General features: G+C 42.2%; 1 protein-coding gene across 2 annotated transcripts in view; it reads left to right on the plus strand.

Annotated features, from left to right (window-relative positions):
• The first annotated feature begins 5341 nt into the window (after nucleotides 1-5341).
• LOC147892169 (NAD-dependent malic enzyme 1, mitochondrial-like) overlaps nucleotides 5342-19953 on the plus strand; it is a 129475-nt gene continuing 114863 nt past the window's right edge. For both annotated transcript variants that reach the window (XR_015542419.1, XM_087388050.1), the window contains exon 1: nucleotides 5342-5614. Coding sequence is in view for 1 of the 2 variants with exons in the window: in XM_087388050.1 (XP_087244176.1) it covers nucleotides 5444-5614 (171 nt within the window). In the remaining variant the exon portion in view is untranslated. The remainder of the gene's footprint in view (nucleotides 5615-19953) is intronic.

Here is a 19953-nt window from a genome sequence, read left to right on the forward strand (position 1 = left end):
TTTTTAATGTTTAGGGTTCAAATTCTAGTTTTGTAACATTTAGATGAACATTTGTACTGAAATTGAGGCCTCTACAAAGCATCATACCCATATTGGACACATACACATATGGTAGAAGCCCACCGATGCATATTTTGTAAGCTAATGCATGATGGATTGTAAAATGTGCATTCCCAACTATGCAAATGATATCGAACCCACATCAAATTTTGTGAGAACATGGATCTTACCCAAATTAAGCCTTCTACAAAGCATCATATCCATTGGAGACTACACTTATGCATAATGCATGATAAAAAACATGGAAAAACTCATGTACCGTGCAAATGATCTAAGACCCACATTAAAAATTGGGAGAACATGGATATTCATCACATTAAGGCCTTTTGGAAGTATCATACCCATTGGACATGTACATGTATGGTAGTTCTAAGCACATGATGCATATTTTTTAACACCTATACATGATGCATTATAAAAAACTCATGCAAATGACATCCGAACCACATAAAATTCGTGAGCACGTGGATATTATTCACATCAATGCCTTTGGAAATTATCATACCCATCAGACACATACACGCATGGTACAAGCACAACTAATGCATATCTTTTAACACTCATGCACAATGCATTGTAAAAATCAAGGAAATACGCATGCCTAGCCATGTAGATGATATACTTAAAGAACGACAAAATCTATTAAAAAGTGAGGCTTTATATATCTAAATGGGATCAAACTTGATAAGAATATTTTTTAAAACCATCTTCTAAGTCATTACCAAGTTTTGTTTCATTTGGCTCAATGTAGCCCAACTTGGCATTGATGCACCCAATTTAGTGCCTAGGCGGGGTATGGATTAAAGAATGACAACATCTATTAAAATTTAAGGCTTTGTATGTATAAATGGGACCAAAATTGGTGGTATTCTTTTTGCACTATCTTTTAAATCATTACCAAGTTTTGTTCCATTTGTATCAATGTCCCCTAACTTGCCCTTAATGCATCCAAATTTGATGCCTAGAATTAAAAAATGATGACATCCATTAAAATGTGAACCCTTCCCCCTCCACACACACATGAATACTTTCCTAACTATGAATTATTCTTTTATGTACCCCCGTGAAATCTTTCCTTTACATTTTCCTTTTAACCACCCCACATACCAAGCCCACTAATCATCATCCCATACCTCCTCTAATCCCTTCTTAACCCATGCACTCATTCGCTCCTTACTCCACTTGTGACTTAAACTTCACTTGTGGCTAAATTGTTTTTTTAACTATCTAAGAATCCATATGGTTGTCCAGATTCCTAGGTAAAGCGATAATAAGCAGGGGAAAACATGCATTACCTATCTACCCAAATGTAACTATGATGTTCTAACACCTAATTTGTTTGGATGGTGGCACGTAAGTGGACCCCGACCTCGGAACCTAGACTGCCTGAGGATTTGACATCTTTTTTCAATATTATGTTTGTCAAACTCAATATTATTAAAACTTCTTAATTTTGATCGAAATTTTTGTGAACTCTAGTTGCATTTTTTAACTTAGATGTCTCAAATATTTTTTCCTTATATGTTTCTCTTTTTTAACCTTTTATCCAATTGATGGAATTAATTGTATGGCTCAATTATTGATGGGACTTTTTAATCTAAACACACACACACACACGTGCGAATAAAATACTTTTTTTGGTGGGGGGGTAAGAAGCACACACATGCACACACACAGACTCTTTTTTTGGGGGGTGAAATGCACGTATATGCGCGTGCGCGCACACACACATACATGCACACCTCATGCACACACCCATATACACAGGCATGCATGCATGCACACACAGAGGCATGCATGCTTGCACATATGCACATGCGTACATGCGCACCGGCATGCCTACCAACTTGCATACATATATCCGTTGGGTTAGCCACCTAGGTATGCACTCAGATGCATGCATTAAAAGAGCCTTTTTAATATACTAACACTTATGAATTCAATCCACATTACTTTGCCTTTCTAATTTGCTTCATTGTTGACATATTTTTGTTACTTTTGCATTAATTTGCTTTGTGTTGATGTAATAGTGTTATTTTGACATTAATCCAATTAAAAAATTGGAGGGCAAAAACAATACAACGGCTCCCATTCCTACCAATACCATTTGTTCACTTTCCATTAATAAAATAATTTCGTGGAATCATGGGAGCCATTTGTTGAAACATAAAATTATCTAATATAGGTTGAGTCGTGACATGCATAATATGAAGACCACATCATGATGTATGATGTATGTCATAGATAAGATGGAGAGACATGCTAGTATTTGTTGTCTTAGCTTAAAGCATAGCATTAGGCATGTATCATTTGGCACGATTTTCATATCTTTTTCATAATATTAATGCCAACAAAGCAATGGTGCAATCATACAATTGGATTTAAATGGTCTTCTTTATTTTCTTGGTCTCATTATCTTGATAATATCATAGTGTCTTTTGGTTATAATGAACACCCAAATGTAATTTCCAATTGAGGGCACCTTCTAATTATCATAATATCTTTTGGTTATAATCAACACCCAAATGTAATTTTCAATTAAGAGGACCTATTTACACAATAGTGTGGGATTTATCACTCAAAGGTTTGGCAATTATTTGTTTTGAGGTTTGATTAATAGATCAAAAGGCAAGTCCATGTAATTGTCATTTCAAAGGTTGTTGCAAATCCAAACAAAAGATCCTATTGTGGGATTCATAAATACTAACCTCTTAAAGCTAAAAAGAATACTAAGGAATATTGCATACACCATCCCTTTTCTTGCATAACGTTTGTATCTTTTAAAACTACAATCCTCTTCTTTTTTTCCACATATACTATCTTTATCTTACATTCAAGACTTTTGCATTCCCATATGAGAGTTAAGTACTCTACTATCATGTTATTGCAAGAGGGTATAATTCACAAACATCAAAAGGACATCCTAATAAGCTGCTCATCCAAATGACCATATAATTACCATTTATCTTATAGCCTAAAGTACTCTTCCATTTATTTTTGTATCCTCAATAGAAGCAACTATGCCACCTTTACTCCCATTATGGAAAAAACATGTTCATGATGAGTTTACCATCATGATAATAAAATTTAAGACATATTCTAGGATGCCACATATGGGTTTAAAGCTTCTACTATGTTTTATGAGAATTCATGCATTATAATCTAAAATGGTAGTTCACATATCATCCTACAACAAACATACGATTATGTTTCAAATGGCTTTTGCCTCAAACTTGTTATACTATTCAAGTACAGACAAATAGCTCTATCAAAAGCCTTGCATTGTGATAATCTATGTCTTGAGTGTAGATCTATTGAAGCCTTTCATCGTGATAATCTATGTTTTGAGTATAGATATAGTGAGGTCAAATGCCTCATATACATAAGTTTGTTAATTCTCAAAAGCTAGCAAAAAACAAACGTGGTCTTTTGGTTGGGTGGGTTATGGACTACCTTTTTCGTGTTAAGACTAGTTTAGAAGCCTTGGATGCTTATCTTTCATGACATAGGTAACAAATGCAAATGTAATGATGACATATCCCTCAAGGATTGTTGTCATGGTTGTAAGCTCATCATAGACCTACATCTTCTTTGATATAAGAAAGAGTGGTGGTGGATAGTGAAGGGACATATTTGCATTCAACAATGAGACCAAGGAGTTGGAGCATTCTTATGTTGTGGGGGTCTTACTATTCAGTTTTGGGTCCAAAAGGCAAGTGTGGTCATTCCAATCAACAATAACTAGCATGGCCTTTTGATGGTTATGACACGCTCTCTTGAATCATGCAAGTGGATTGTAATAGATATAGGAATTGTATATTTGTAAAAGTAAAGGTTGTGGGTTGAGAGTGCTTGTTACCTATGGGAGACAGGGAGGGATAGACGAACTTTTGCTATGGGAGAAAAGGGAGGAATAGATGAGCTTTTGTTTCAACTTTTATAAAGCTTACAAAAAGGTGCTTGCTCAAAAGATGCCCTTGTTTTAAATTTAGCACATATATTTGCAGCAACCTTTACAACAAACTTCAAGCAAGGAGCCCATTGGTAGCACACGGTTTCCTAGTTGCAATGGAATTAGCCACAAGTTTCAAGCTTCATATCTTTGAGGTGACAACCTCAAAAAACTATTTTTAAGTGGAGAATCGTACACATTACCTTTGTCAACATAGGATATCAATGACATCCAATGGCAGGAAGATTGCATTGCTACATTGGGCATTCTTGTACTCAAAGGCACTTAAGTATACATGTGAGTGAATAACTCACTGGAAAAGATGAAGGGTTGGCATTTGGTGGTGGACTTTGCTTAAGGGTAAGTACTCATGCTACATTAGGCATTCCCATACTCAAAGGCAAGTATACATGTGAGTGAATAACTCATTGGAAGAGATGAAGGGTTGGCATTTGGTGGTGGACTTCGCTTAAGGGAAAGTACTCTTTAGCACTTCATTGATATATCCTTATGACTTTGGGAATTATCCTTAGTGGTAAGTTTTTGATAAACTATGCTAGGAGGTAAATACTTATAGTAGTACCTCGTTAACTGATCCTACCCTTCCATAACCACAAGTGCATGCACACGCATATGTCCACATTCACATAAATGTGCTCGAGTGGAGAACCTGATTAAGAGCTAGAGGAGGGCCGATAAAGTGAGCCCCACGTTTATGATTGACCCATTGAACTAGAGCAAGGCAAGGGGTCAATGAATTGAGGTATGGAAAGATGTTATTGTGGTGATGGGCATGCAAGAACAATGTACCGGAAGCAAAATTCATCGAGTAAGTTCACATAGACACAAGACATTTTGGAAGTTTTGCCATGTGGGAAAGAGGCCCTTTTCCATGTAGCATTCAACATCATGAGTTTCTACAGAGAAGGCACCACGTACCTAACCAGGTGCAGCTAGGGGCAAGGGACTGCCGACGACCCCCACCCCAAGCCGACGATCCCTTGCCCCTAGCCGCACCTGGCTAGGCATGTGGGTCTCCTCTGTAGAAACTCATGATGTTGTTGTAATGTGGCAATCTGTCTAAAACTTGCTGTACCTCGGGCTGACGATCCGCTGCCCCTAGCCGCACTTGGCTAGCTACGTGCGTCCTCTGTAGAAACTCATGATGTTGTAATGTGGCAATCTGTCTAAAACTTGCTATGAGAGGCGTGGTAATGTTGACCGGTGTTGCTGTGTTGCATATGAGTGAACCCATGTGAAAGAGAAAGCAAGGCAATAAATGACTCTTGAGAGCCGGAGTAGGCGGTGCCAAGAGTGACTTTGAAGTTTGTGCTTTTGAGTGTGGACTATATAGTCTTCTTCTCTAATGAAGCTCGTATTCTTCGTCTTGCGAGCACCCTCCGGTTCTTTGTAGTCTTGAGTTTGTGGGCGATGGCGAGGCAGCAGCAGCTCCTGCTCTCTCTCCTCCTCCGACCTCGCAAACCCCTCCTTCCCACCTCCTCTCCCGCCTTCCCCCGTCGCCTCCTCTTCAACGAAGCCGCTCGCCCCTCCATTGTTCACAAGCGCAGCACCGATGTGCTCCACGACCCTTGGTTCAACAAGGTCCCCCTCTCTCTCTCTCTCTCTCTCTCTCTCTCTCTCTCTCTCTGCTCCTTGATCGAACTCCTCCTATTCTCTTCACAAGAAGATCGATCTCCCCCGGAAAAACTTTTTGAGCCCATTGTCCGTTTTCGGTTCCGCCTCCATTAGGACTCGCACAGCAAGAATTTTGAATTTCTTTTTGGGTGCTCGCGCCTATCATCATTACCATCACCAACTCTTCTCCCTCCTCCACGATGGCAAATGCAACTTTGCACATTTGTCTATTTGCCTGCAGCTTGCAAACACCTTTGCATCGCAATCGAGATGGGACGCGCAAAACTCGAGGGCTTCAAAAATTAATATTTAATTATGTTTTTCACTCGTCGTTGCTTACGATCATCCAAATGATCGGGAAGATCGCTAGTAATTATCATCGATACTCAATGGATACGTAGATCATTGTCTAAATATATAGCTGCTTCCTTAGTGTGGCATCGTTATTTTTGTCGCCTCCTGAGTGACTATCATATGTTTAGAAACTGCTCTTTTTCCAGATTGTTATAATCAGTCATTATCCGATAGGTAAAGGTTGCAATATTTAGTTTTCTTTCATACAATGAGTGCCAGCGAAAGTTGTTCAAAAACCACAGGATGTAAATACGCTGCTATTTTTGAATGCAAGTAGACAATGCAATCAGTCCTATATAATTATCGCCAAAAGATCAAGCTGATCCAGGAGAAAATACGATGCCAATGCGGCTCATTCGCCAGCCAGTTTGTTTTCTGAAGAACCTACGCTTGGATAAGACAAACATTCCGCAACCTTCTCAGTACCGTGTCGAAATAAAATTCAGGCCGGCGTTTTATTGGGTATGGAAACGTATTGAGCGTTACATGGCAAATCTGTTGCTGATTACATTAGAAGCACTAATTGAATTTCCAACTAGGGGGATGCCATTGCAGGGGCACCAACTTAGGGATTTCAGGGCATTAACAGTTTTTTGCGTGTCTCTAAGTCGCCCAAAGAGCTGGCAAACAAGCACAAATGTCTCTGAAGAGAGAGCAAAACATCAACAGATCCCATTATATTGTCAAATTCAAGAGAGGGCAAAACACCAAGAGATCCAGAGGGCAAAACAAGCAGAAATGTGCTTAAAGAAAGAAAGTATGTCTATTAACGTCTACTAAAAACCGAAGGGTTAAAAAAACCCAGATACAATGAAAGTTAAGGGTGGGGCCACCAAAAAGATGTACCCACCCCCCCCAAGGTTGGTGTCTGAGATTAGAAAATAAATACATTGCGTGTTCTGAGAGAGAGAACCCAAAAGCAAAGGACAAAGAGGGGAGCTCCCTTGTGATCGGCCAACTGATCAGCTATTCAGCCGAGTGATGGGACCTGTGTTTATTGTTTGTGGAACTACTCCATCAGTCGGTTGAGGATAGACAAGATGAGCTTATCCTCTAGATTTGGTGAGGGTTGGCGTCGTTGAGGAAGAAATCAGTAATGGAATGCTGCTGGTGCTTACCATGATGAGTATGTCTTGGTCCCTCCCTCGATCCCATCAAGCAAAAGCTCCCATCTTCATTTCAAACTTAACTTGTCAGTGAAAGGTAATATCTGCAATAAATCGAACTGTAGCAGTTGAAGGCAAGGGCAGGTTGAAAATCATTGCCAATGGCAGAGGGGGGAAGCATCCCTATGAGGTTCTTTATATTTGACTCTTGGTTTCCACCTATTGTCAGTGCATGAAGTTTGCAAGATTGGCAAGGGTGCGGAGTTTAAAGAGGAGTCAATGGCTATTAGGGACAAAGCTACAGGCCGGGTTGTTTGGGAAGGAGCAATTGGCACGACAAAGTCCTTGTACTTTCTTTTTTTAGAAGAGGTACTCATCTTGGTGATTTGTGCCATTCGTGACATGGTGGAGTGGGAGTGAAGCCTCAAAGTTGGAGTGACTCAGATTGGCCAAGAGATCAAGGCATGAGGAGGCCCACATTAGAGTACGGTTGTACCCCTGCTTTGGGAGCAATCTCAATGAGCAGTGGGAAGCAGCCAATTGTAGCTTGTCATCAAGTGAGGCTAAGTACCAGGTTGCTTGTGGAGCTGTGAACAAGATGGTGTGGCTACGAAGGCTACTTGGTATGGAGGCAAGTTTGATGGTAGGTGTGAGCAGCTGCCCGCATTCAAATGTGGTCACATGCATGGATGTTTGGAGGTGAAACGGTTGTATCGTGGTTTGGATGCAAGTCGCACATGCATTTTTGAACAGAGGGAAGCTAGGGAGGCACACTGTTGAAAGCGACTACTGACACTATACTATGGAATCGACTAAAAAAAACTGTCACCTTCTTTTCGTTCGAACGTGAATTCTTCAGATGCTCAGTCAACATACCAGCTTCCTAGGTTGGTTCGACATCCAGGAGCTGAGAGGGGGTGTTAGAATTCTGGGCATCTCCTCTGTACTATAGGGAGTGAGGGCTGATCACCCAGGATAGTAATAGATTCTTCCTGTAGATTATGCAGTTAGTTTGGGGCTATGCCAGTGCATTTAGCGAGGGCATGTAGGCATGGTTAGGGGCTGGAAATAGGGCTGGTTAGGGCCTGGTATAGGGCTGGCTGTTGCCAGCTGGGTGGGGCCAGTCAGGCCAGCCAACCACCCAACCAAAGGGTTGGGTCAGCTGATCTGACCAGGGTCGTGTCAGCCCACGAGACCAGGTTGGGTTAGTCAACCAGCCAACCCAGACGAGGTTGGGTTAAGCTGGCCAGTCAGCAGCCTTCGCCCCTCCTATAAATAGGGCCTGTTTGCCCTTGTTTGTATGATTCAGAAGTGCAGCTTCTACATCTGTTTGGAGTCCTCCAGAGTGCAGTTTTCTACCTCTGTCTGGAGTCCTATAAACAGGGCCTGTTTGCCAAAATTCAGAGGTGCAGTTTTCTACCTCTGTTTGGAGTCCTCCAGAGTGCAGTTCAGCCTTGGGATTGTATCCTCGAATAGTGATTTCCCAGCAGTAAAGAGCAGTGTTTTTCCAGCACTTGTTTCTTGCAGTCCTTTGCAATTTTTTTGTACAGTATATTCTCTCTCTAATCGCAGTACCTTCACTCTCTACTCGTATTCCTGCATCTCTCTTCCATGCGCATACTTCCGTTGCATGCTCTGACAACTAGAAGATAGAGCCGCTTTGATCACCCATTCCCTGCATTCTGCTGCTCGAGTCTTTTTCCTACCCCCACCAAATCCACCCGCCTGCCACCCATTTTGGTCCCTTGCAATCATTGGTATGATGATGAGTGTAAGGCATTGTGCTGTCAATTTAGATTCGAGACCAAGCATCATCTTCCGACTAATGTGGAGACCATGAGAGTATCACCGGTTGTAACATGAGCAGATTGACCAACACAAACTATAACGAGCGATGGCACACTAACTATCCACCCAGCCAATTCTTTGTGTTAGCAAGCTTGAATAATTCCAACGCGTGCTCTTCTTGTATGCCACACACAAAGCCCATAGTTCCCTAGATGATTCTATTCGCCACATGTCACATTTCTAGGACCATCCTTTAGTGCACCATTTACCCTTGTCTCCCTTGGCAGTTACACACTTTTGGTGCACCTACCCCTGACCTTTAGAACCATCTAGTCAGTGCCAATTCTCCCTCACCAAGGACCTTAACATTAATTCCTTAACCACATGAAGCACAATGAAATGAAATACAAAAGTTGGTCCTCTAAAGGAAAATGTCCACTGACCCTTCCGAGGTCATGTTATCTCGGCTTGAGCATAACATTCCTTCCCTCTTCAGGCATCAACGCCCTTAATGATAAAATCTGAGAATGTTCTCCGTATCTGGTATAGAGATTCCCATGTAGCTTCAAATAGAGGCATACCATGCCAATCAACCAACACCATGGGTATCTTCCGATTGCACACTTGCATTGTTCCTTGGTCCAGAATTCTTGTTGGTTTGGGTCTTGCATTATCCTCTATATCCTGAAACAAAACTTCAGGAACAAAGATATCTATTCAGATTCTTATGTTGAAAAAATCCCAATAAAAATGCAAAAACGTCCACACCCTCGATTAGTGAGTCACCCTTGATTACTTAGCACACTCTCATGCAATCAAAGACTTAGACTGAAGGAATTTTGAGAAAAACTTTTTTCCCTTTCCTAAATTCTCTAAAAGACCTATTTTCATCTGCATACGATTTAGCTCTATCCATAGCTTGGCGGATGTTAGCTCTGGCAAGTGCTAGCATCTCTCGCATTTGAACAACATAGTTCGCAGCACTAGGCACTTTCTGAGGTATTCCAATCGTAGTTGGATTTGCTGGTCTATTACCATAGTTCAGCTCGAACGGACTTATTCCTGTAGAGGAATGTTTTCTATCATTGTAGGCAAATTCCACTAGTGGTAACCACTTGTCCCACGTATGTTGCCTCAATGAAACATATGCTCTAAGCATTTTTTCTAAAGTTTGGTTGACTATTTCAGTCCGACCATCCGTTTCAGTATGATCCCCACTACTCATTTCCCATCAGTCATTAGTGCCTCAAACATTGCAGTCTAAAAAGATTGGTAAATTTAACGTCCTTGTCTAACACTATGGATTTGGGTAATCCTTGCAAGCGAAATATATGTTTAATAAACAAATCCACTGCTTGCGGGGCACTAATAGACTCTCTAGTTGAAATGAAGTGAGCCATCTTGGTAAGACGATGAACCACCAGAAGGATAGAATCATATCCACCTTGTGTCGTAGGCAAACCAACTATAAAGTCCTTGGAAATGCTCTGCCATCTACCTAATGGTATTTCCAAGGGCCGTAAAAGGCCAAGTGACTTCACCTGCTCCATAGTTACCAGCCGAAACGGAAACGGAAGAAATGGAGTTTCCGGGCCCCGTCGAAACGGAAACGGAAGAAACGGCAATATGATACAATTTATGTATAAAAATTTATTTTTTATACATAATATAATTATCAATAGAGTGCAAATCATACATAATACAAATTACAATTATCTATACTTGAAGGCTGAAGCTTCAGGCTTCAGCCTTCAAGCATCAATGCATCATTCATGATTCATGCCTCTATGATTCTAAATTCTTGAATGATGCTTCAATAATCTGAAATCAACATGTATCATGAGTCATGACTAACAAGTTTGGCATTACAAGAATCTGAAATTTAGAAGTTTGAAGTACTTAAAAGTTTAAACTTAGCACACAAGTTGAAACTTGAAACTTGAAACTTGAAACTTGAAACTTGAAACTTGAAACTTGAAAGTATTCAATGTCCAGACTCCATAGATGATCATGATTCATGGTCCACAAATTTCATGATCATGATTCATGACTCATGAGTCATGCAAGACTCAAAATAAAAGCACTCATGGATGATATAAAAAAACAGCAGGACTACTGATCATCTGCATCATCCATGGCCTCCTCGTCATCGTCATCCTCTGCGTCCTCAGATAAGTTCGAGGCATCTGTGTCACTGTCTGAAGAAGAATCATCAACATCAGGATCAGGACCATCGGGTGCAACTGAAGTACTAGCACCATCTCCAGATGGTTGAGTGTATGATCGTGTGTGGTGTGCTGGTGCTGACAGCTCCTCATACAACATGGTGTATATGTCCAGCTCCTCCCGTGGGATATCTGGTATGACCTCCATCTTCTCCACGTCCATCTTGTCTACATTCACTTGGCGAGGTTCGGGGCAGCCGGCGGTGAACTCAAGGAGACGGAGGTTGCAATGACAAAACACCAACCGCTTCAATCGAGCCGTGCTCAATCTGTTCCTCTTCTTTGTGTGAAAGAGAGCCCAAGTGCTCTAGTTCCTCTCACAAGGACCGGAACTGCAGTCCTATGAGAGAACACGCATAGCAAGGCGTTTCTGCCATAAGCCAATTAAGCCGAGATAAGTATCAGGAACTTGATATCTTTAAACATATTTGTAGTAGATAAAACTTCAAATTACTTAATGACTAAGCTCCAACTAGTGGCGTTGGAACTTGTCTCTTAGACTCTTACCAAAGTAGGAGTACCGTTGCCATATTTCTCCCACCAGGAGACAGGTTGCAACTGTCTCTCGGAGCCTAGCTGTAGGTCGACCAAAGGAGAGGCTGTGATTGCGGAACAATAGAAGTTCATCCTCCAGTCTTCGTTGCATCTCCAAGTCACGACTCACCACCCGTCCAATTTTGTAGATACTGTTGCATCCCCTCCTCCAACTCGTCATTCTCATATTGCTCTTGACTGCGCCAGAGCGGATGCAATACATGTGCCACCGCATGGATTGGGCGGTGGAACCAATTCCACCGCTTATTCCATATAGCACGGATGGACTCAACCCTAAATCATGCCACAAGAAATTAGAATGCATTATGCATGCAAAATTCATAGACTATAGATAATAGTACATACATAATATATATCTGAAAATTTCAGGCTTCATGATAACAAATTGCCATTTAGTAACTGCAATAATTATACATATTACAAATGTAAAAAGTCTTACTTATCAGGTGATAGGGAAGTGTTTCTGTTGAGGGCCTCTCCAATCTTGTCCATAAACTCGTAGAAGAGCCCTAATGTGCTTCCCTCCATGTCTGTGATGTGAAGCACCGTGTAGATAGGATTAATCGATTTGATTAATGCCTCCGCCTGATTCCACCAAGACTCATCCATGATCATGCGAAAAAATTTGATAGACTTTGCTTGGCCTCTATCATCCCAATCTCCCCACTCTCGAGACACAACCGTGCGCAACAAGCCCTGGCGCACTCGCACAAGCCTCTCCACCACTATGAACATGTAAGCAAACCTTGTGGTTGGAGGTTTCAATAGCTCAAGGTCACTGTAAGCCCGATAGATGCTGAGGACTTTGGGTCTCTTCGTGACAAACTTCACGATACTGCGGGCTGTGGAGAAGATGGCATCAATCCAAGGTATCTTCCCTAGGTCCTCGATCAAAAGATCAAGGCAATGTGAGGCACAGGGTGTCCACACAATCTTAGGGAACTCATCTTCTAACATGGCACCCATTGACACACAATTGCTGCCATTATCTGTCACCACCTGCACCACATACTCAACACCTATCTCCATAATGGCTGCCCGTAAATGCTCCCAAATATACAGCCCTGTAATCACTGTACCTGCAGTGGAAGCGTCTATGGCTCTCAAGAACATGGTTCCCTTGCAAGAAGACACTAAAATATTGTACACATTCCTCTTGCGTGCATCTAACCATCCATCGCATAAGAGTGTGCATCCATATTTTTTCCAAGTCTCTTTCAAGGGCTTCATTTGGTCTTCCACACATTCCCTCTCTCTTCTTAGCTCTCTTGTCCGCAAGGCCTCATATGTAGGCCCTTCCCATTCATACCCAATGCGGCTTACGGCTCTCATGGCCTTCCTCCATCGTGTAGTCTTCGCCACATGAAAGAGTATTGCACATTGTATGAAGAGCTTTGTGAGCTCACTAGTGGCCTCCTTCACTGCTTGCTTTTGCAAGCGTGCTTGAATGCTAGACCTTTGCAGTGACCCTCTTTTCCCCGCACTAGCATCCACACTAATTGATCCATGTGGCAAGGGTGTTCTTGTGGCACTAGGACCTGCGCTCGATGTAGTTGATGCCCCTCTACTTCTCTTTGCAGAACCCAATGTGCTGGCATCATCCAATGGCTCAGTGTCAGCAGCCTCTTCTTCATCTTGCAGCCCTTGTCCTCCACTTTTTGCAGCCAAGGCTGCCATACACGCACGCTTCCATTCTGCTAGGCCACCTTTCACTGCAGTAGGCACGAACTCACAAGGTCCTACATCCTTGCAGGGAACACCTGCTAGATGGTCTTTCACCCGTGTGACAGACCCCGTCTTGCTTATGCCGCAATAGTTGCATCTCCACTTCTTGGAGCCACCGCCTCCTTTATAACTATCCAGGAGGGAGACATGGACCCAATAAGCATCTCTCGGCATTGAGGAGGATGGAGAGGTGAGAAGGAGGATGGAGAGGTCACAAGTGACTCGTGAGAAAGGATGGAAGGTAGACTGTAGAAGGAGGATGGAGAGATAGAGGTAAAAGAGGATGGAGAGGGTGGAGAGGTAGAAGTGAAGGAGAATGGAGAGGAGGAGGATGGAGAGGTAGAAGGTAAGATTAAAGAGAGGATGGAGAGAAGAAGGATGGAGGGATGGAGTCAGGAGAGCAGGCTGCCAAGCTGCAGGCTGCAGCTTGCAGGATGGAGAAGATGGAGCAAAGGATGAAGAGGATGGAGAGAGCTCAGAGAAGGATGGAGGTGAGGGCAGGTCCAAGAGCAAAGGATGGGATGGAGAGAGCTTGAAGGATGCTGAAAGGATGCTGGAAGGAGGCTGAAAGAATGCGGGAGGCGGCGAAAAACGGCAGCGGCGAAATTCTGGAAGAAAACCCAGAAAACCCGTTTTTAGGGTTTCTGGGAAAACAGGAAAAACGAAACGCCGTTTCTTGACGAAACGGCATTTCCGTTTCGCCTTTTCCGTTTCTTCCCACGAAACGTGCGTTTCGTGCAACTATGACCTGCTCTGCCTTACTCACTTGACACAAAAAAGAAGGTGTCACATATTCATGAATATGCTTTTTCATTTTTGGCCGAATATGCTTTTTCATTTTTGGCCAAAAGAAATCTCGGTTCACGAGATCATGTCTTCTCGACACCTGGATGTCCCGCACACAGGCTATCATGGCAATGTCGAATGACCCTCTGCGTGAGATGATTTTGATTATGGACTACTACCTTGCCATTTTGCTTCAACATACCATCTGCTATGGTATATCTTGGATAGGTTTGGCCTTTGTTGGATGCTAGGTCATCCTTTTTCTCGGGTTTAAACACATAAGCCTTAGGCAAAGGATTTGGACGAACTCGTCCACTTTCTGAGTTTCTCTAATCTCGGTCAGAGTACTCTCTAATACCGTGAAACTCATACTATGCATAATGCGTGACAACGCATTAACAACTTTATTTCCGTTTCCTCTTTGGTACCGAATCGTCATATTAAACTCTTGCATGAGTTTTGTCTACCTAGCTTGGTGGCCTCTCAAGTCAGGTTGTTTACAAAAATGTTTTAGAGTATCATGATCTACATCTACATAGAACTTTGAACCATACGAATAATGCCTCCATGTTTTAAAAGCATGGATAACAACGTATAACTCTAATTCATGAGTTGGCCAATTTCGTTGAGAGGGAGAAAGCTTATTGCTTTCACCGGCCCTGAGACCACAACTTGTTTTATGGCATTAAAACTTTCTTGTTGATTCTGTCCTCATATAAAAGGTATTTTATCTGAGGTCAGATCAGCCAATTACGATACTATCTCGGAATATCCTTTGATATGCCTTTGATAAAATTAGACAAATCTCAAGAATGATCGCAAAGCGGTCAAACTCCGAGGGATAGGCCAGGTCAATATCGCAACCACTTTCTTTGGATCCATTTCCACCCCATCAGGTGTAATAATGAATCTCAAATATTCAAATCTTACCATGCACATCACGATTTTCTTTTTATTTACATACATATTGGCTTTTCGCAAAGTACCGAACACTATTCTTAAGTGTTCACGATGTTTAGCAACACTTTTGCTAAAACAAGGATATCGTTAATAAAATGTACTACAAACTTTCCGATATATAGGTGTAGTAAATTGTTCATAAGCATGACGAATGTAGTTGGAGCATTGGTAAGTCCAAACAGCATCACCAAAAACTTGTAATGCCCAAACCTGCTTCTAAAGGCGGTTTTATGCACATCCTCAGCTCTAATTCGGATTTGACGGTAATCCTCAATCCAAGCCATCGGGTACGTGTGCTTAACAGTGATATTGCTTAGTGCTCTGTAATCTATACAGAGACAGAAAGTATCGTCTTTCTTTTTCTTCAATATCACTGGCGAAGCAAAAAGTGAGAAACTAGGCTGAATATGCCCCAGCTTGAGGTATTCTTCCAGTTGCCTTCGCACCTCCTTTTCCTCAGTAAATGTGACCTATATGGAGGCCTATTTATAGTTTTTGTCCCCAAGACAAGTTCCATCTTATGTTGAACATTCGGCTCTGGAGGTAAACCATAAGACAACTCATCCCTAAAACAATCAGATAACTCCTATGCATAATGCAATTTGATGAGTCAACTTGGCCATCTCCCCATCTTTGGTAATATCAGTGCTAGTCGATGGACCATCCATCGACTCTACCGATGCTGTACAAAGAAATAGAAACTTTTCGGGAGTTTTTCGAACTTCCATTACCGAAATTAATGGTCCCTGAGGCAAATCCTCTTTACCTCGCAAGAGACATACATCACATCGTTCATTTTGAACTGATAAATGTGCTTTTTCTAATCAATGGATGGATTCTTCTTAGAATGCCAAGCCATTCCTAGGGCTATATCTGCGTGAGCAATCCAGCTTCTCCGCATAGTCATGAATCCGAAGTTCCAACTGGGTAACCTTTTGGTTCCATACTTTAGTTCATCTTCCATTTGCCATCTTGACCGTATATGCATAGTCAGATGGGCTACTCTTTTATTTCAGCCTCTTTACGAGCTTGGAGTCAATTATATTGTGCGTTGACGTTGAGTCAAACAACACAATGACGTCATGATTCGCCACTTGCCGTTTCATCTTAATTAACTCCGTATCGCTAAAAGCCCTATATCCCATTGCTACGGGCTTAGATAGGATATTATTAGGTGCATTGTTTACTAACTTAGCAACAAGCACACACAATAAAACATGTATCGGCCTCTGAGAAGATCCCGCTAGCTGAATCTGCATCTGGTCGGCTCTAGGACTCGGTATGAGTACCCAAAAAAGATGGGTTTAAGAAGAAGTGGGTTAGTAAAGGGAGGTCTGACAACCTAGTGGCCAAGCCAAGCAGACAAAGCTAGCTAAGACTCATTCTAAACCAAGTACCACCATTGGGGTGAAAAGAAAAGTAACTCCAATGGCAGCCTAGGCTTGGTCGAAATCTTCTTTGACCCCAAAACAAAAAGAGAAGGCAAGCAGAGAAGGCTTGTGCTTTGGACGCCTTCAGCATCATCAGTGGAAAGATTGTCCATGGAACAAGGATTGTCGGATGGCTGAGATGGTGATCGTAGAGTGCGACGTGGAGATGGAGGGAAGTCCCAGAGCTGGCCAGATGCAGACTCAGCTAGCGGGATTTCTCAGAGGTCAGTATCCTGTTTTATTGTGTGTGTCTGTTGCTAAGTGATACCAAATGACATGAATAGATCGACCAACACAAACTATCACGAGCGATGGCACACTAACTATCCACCCAGCTTGCACAAACCCACTTGGTTTGCTCCCTTGGGCATCCTCATAGTTCAAGGCTATGGCGATTGCTTCCTCTAGAGTGTTTGCGTACTTAGCCCGAACATCCATCTTGATTCTATCATTCAGTCTAAAAATAAAATCGTTTACTTGCACCAATTGAGGAAGAGGTTCATGAACCTTCATTACACAATCTCTATATTTATTAGTATATTCAGCCACTGCCAAATTTCTCTACGAAGGTTTCTGTATTGATCCCAAGCTCCGGATGCTTCGTCAGGAGGTAACAAATGTTTTCTAAATTCTTTCTTGAAATCCTCCCAACTAGTGGATGCCACACCATCCCTTTGCTGTTTATCTGCTGCCTCATTAAACATGTGCGTGTCCTCGCATATTTTCTTCATGTCATTCTTGATTCATAAATGGCGAAAACCTCTTCCCATTTGTACATTTAGGCTTCTATGACATTAGAGCTATGGTTAATCATCCGACCATAATACTTTTCTGGCCTATACTTGGCAATATTAGGTATCTTACCCCTCTTAGGCTCGACCGTGTGAACACTGGTTTCAAGCTCCATTGGAGCTTTTCCTTTATCTTCCCGGGATGGTCTTGTAGACATACTGCGGACCATTTTTCTAAGTTTAGATTGCCCTAAGTTTGCTTGCAATTGTTGCTGAGCTAGAATCTGTTGTAAGGCATTCTCTAATAAAGCAATCCTACCTGATAGTGTGTGGACTGTTGGGCACGACACTTGCTGGGTCGGCCGGACTTCCGCTTGAGGCCTCTTCTTCAACCTCCATTTGGATTGGTTGTTAAAAAAAAAAAAGGACACCCTTGCCCAAATGGAATTTCACAAGCTTTGTAAAAGAACTTCTACCATGATCCGAAAATAATTGCAAGAATTGATTTCCAACCGCTGCTACCAAGTCAAACTGAAAGTTGACAATTTGCACCCTCAAAGTATGTGCTAACTGACATATGATTGAATACTGTAAACTGTAACTAGGAGAGATGGTAATTCAAGAGGGAAAACTTTTCACGAACAAATTGAATAAACAGAACTCGAAAATGATAAAGAGCTCCCTGGTATGAACTTTTTGCTCTCTAGGAAAATGACTGTTTTTTTGGTAATCTCCATGTGTTCTCACGCGTGCTTCTACTCTTGCTGATGGACGGATGATTCGTGTGAACGTCATGGAGCAAAGCTGTGGCAGGGAAAACCTTGAAGATGGATCTACATAAGGAGATGGATTGCTACCTCATGAGCAATACTTTGTTGTATCTGCACTCCCCGTCCCTCTTGCTTTCGCTTTAAGCTTCGTGTAAGTGTCTTCCCTACGAGACATGTCTAACCCAAGCGAACGATCTCTACATGAAGGACTTATGGCTCGTTTAGTAGCTCCACTACCACAGCTCGTTGTATCAGGATTTTCACAATCTCATAGACCCATCGGTCTTCCGAAGACTTTAATAAACTTTCTTTCTTTCTTTCTTTCTCAACCCCTTCATCAAAGCCTTTAGCAACCCTTAATATTGAATACCCAGGAGACCCATGCGAATCCCGCAACACTTTGCTTGCAATGTAGACATGCGGGTGTGCCAAACGCCACAGCTCACATAAGAGGTGACGTGGCGGATCTTTCTGTGCATCTAGAGGTGCATGTGATTAAAGTGTCGTCAAAATGACGAATCGGAAGGCACCTTAACTTCCCATACACCTCCACTGCACAGAACTCAATTTCACACTCTTTCGTCCAACAAGCCGTGTGCTCAGAAACCACACCAACCACATTCACCCTTCGTAAATCACCGGCTCTGGTACCAAATAACATGAACAGATCAACCAACACAAACTATCACGGGCAATGGGGCATTAACTACCACCTAGCCAATTCTCTGTGTTAGCAAGCTCGAATGATCACACAAAGTAGATAGTTCCCTAGATGGTTCTATGTCACATTTCTAGGACCATCCTTTAGTGCACCATTTACCCCTCTCTTGGAGTACAATTTTAACTCGGTTTGCCCCTTGGCAATTACACACTTTTGGTGCACCTAGGCCCCTGACCTTTAGAACCATCTAGTCAGTGCCAATTCGCTCTAAGGGAAAATGTCCACTGACCCTTCTGAGGTCATGTTATCTCGGCCTGAGCTTAACAGGTTGGTTTGTTGGAAGACGAGGGATCTCATCCGTTAGAACGAGGAGAAACTATTAAACACATGGTTCAATAGTAACTCCAAGGACTTTTGGGAGAAGTTTATCGGGTAGAGGTCCTTGTCCGTCCTTACTGACCCAGCCATTTGGCTCTCATATGCATGCACACTTTATGACTTCCTTCATTAGCTAACTCCATACCTCTTACAGCTACGTGGTCCTACCTCTTGTTCACTTTTTGCGACCAACATCCAACCTTGAAGTTACACAATGGCCGAGCCAAAGATCATGAGGGGCTAGAGCACATTGCATATGGACAAAGTACCGTAGCCTCGATCTTAGGAAAGCTATTTAAGGCAGCAGTTTGCATTGGTTTGCATCATACTTGGACCCTCAACACCATTGTCTTGATCCATGAGCCCCAAAAACTATAGGATTATTATGATTGGGCAAGTCATGTCCAGGTTTTATGCCTCAGCACTCGATACGTAGATTAGTCAGTTTGCAAATTGCGAAGGATTTAGAGTTGTTGGGTTGGCAAGTTTCTGAGTAGACCATATGACGATGGACCACATCTTCACCTTGAGAGATGTCATGGAGGAGGCCATATTACGGAAGCAGAGGGTTTATTGTTGCATTGTTGATTTCTACAAGGCTTTTGACATAGGCCCACGGGCTTAACTACTCAGGCGTTTATAGGAATTAGGTTACAATTAAAACATCATTTGGGTAGTCATGACACTGTATGAGTGGGTATCATGCAAAATCCAAGATTGGATGGACATAGAAGACTATGGCCACGATTGGGGTCACAAAGGGTTGTCCTTAAACATCGACCTTGTTTGGGTTGTAGAATGATGAGCTTGAGTCATTCATTGCGACACTAGGCCGAG

This window comes from Dipteris shenzhenensis, chromosome 17 (assembly GCF_047967505.1).
Source record: "Dipteris shenzhenensis isolate YYH24624 ecotype China chromosome 17, Dip_SZ_1.0, whole genome shotgun sequence".
NCBI classification, from domain to species: Eukaryota; Viridiplantae; Streptophyta; class Polypodiopsida; order Gleicheniales; family Dipteridaceae; genus Dipteris; species Dipteris shenzhenensis.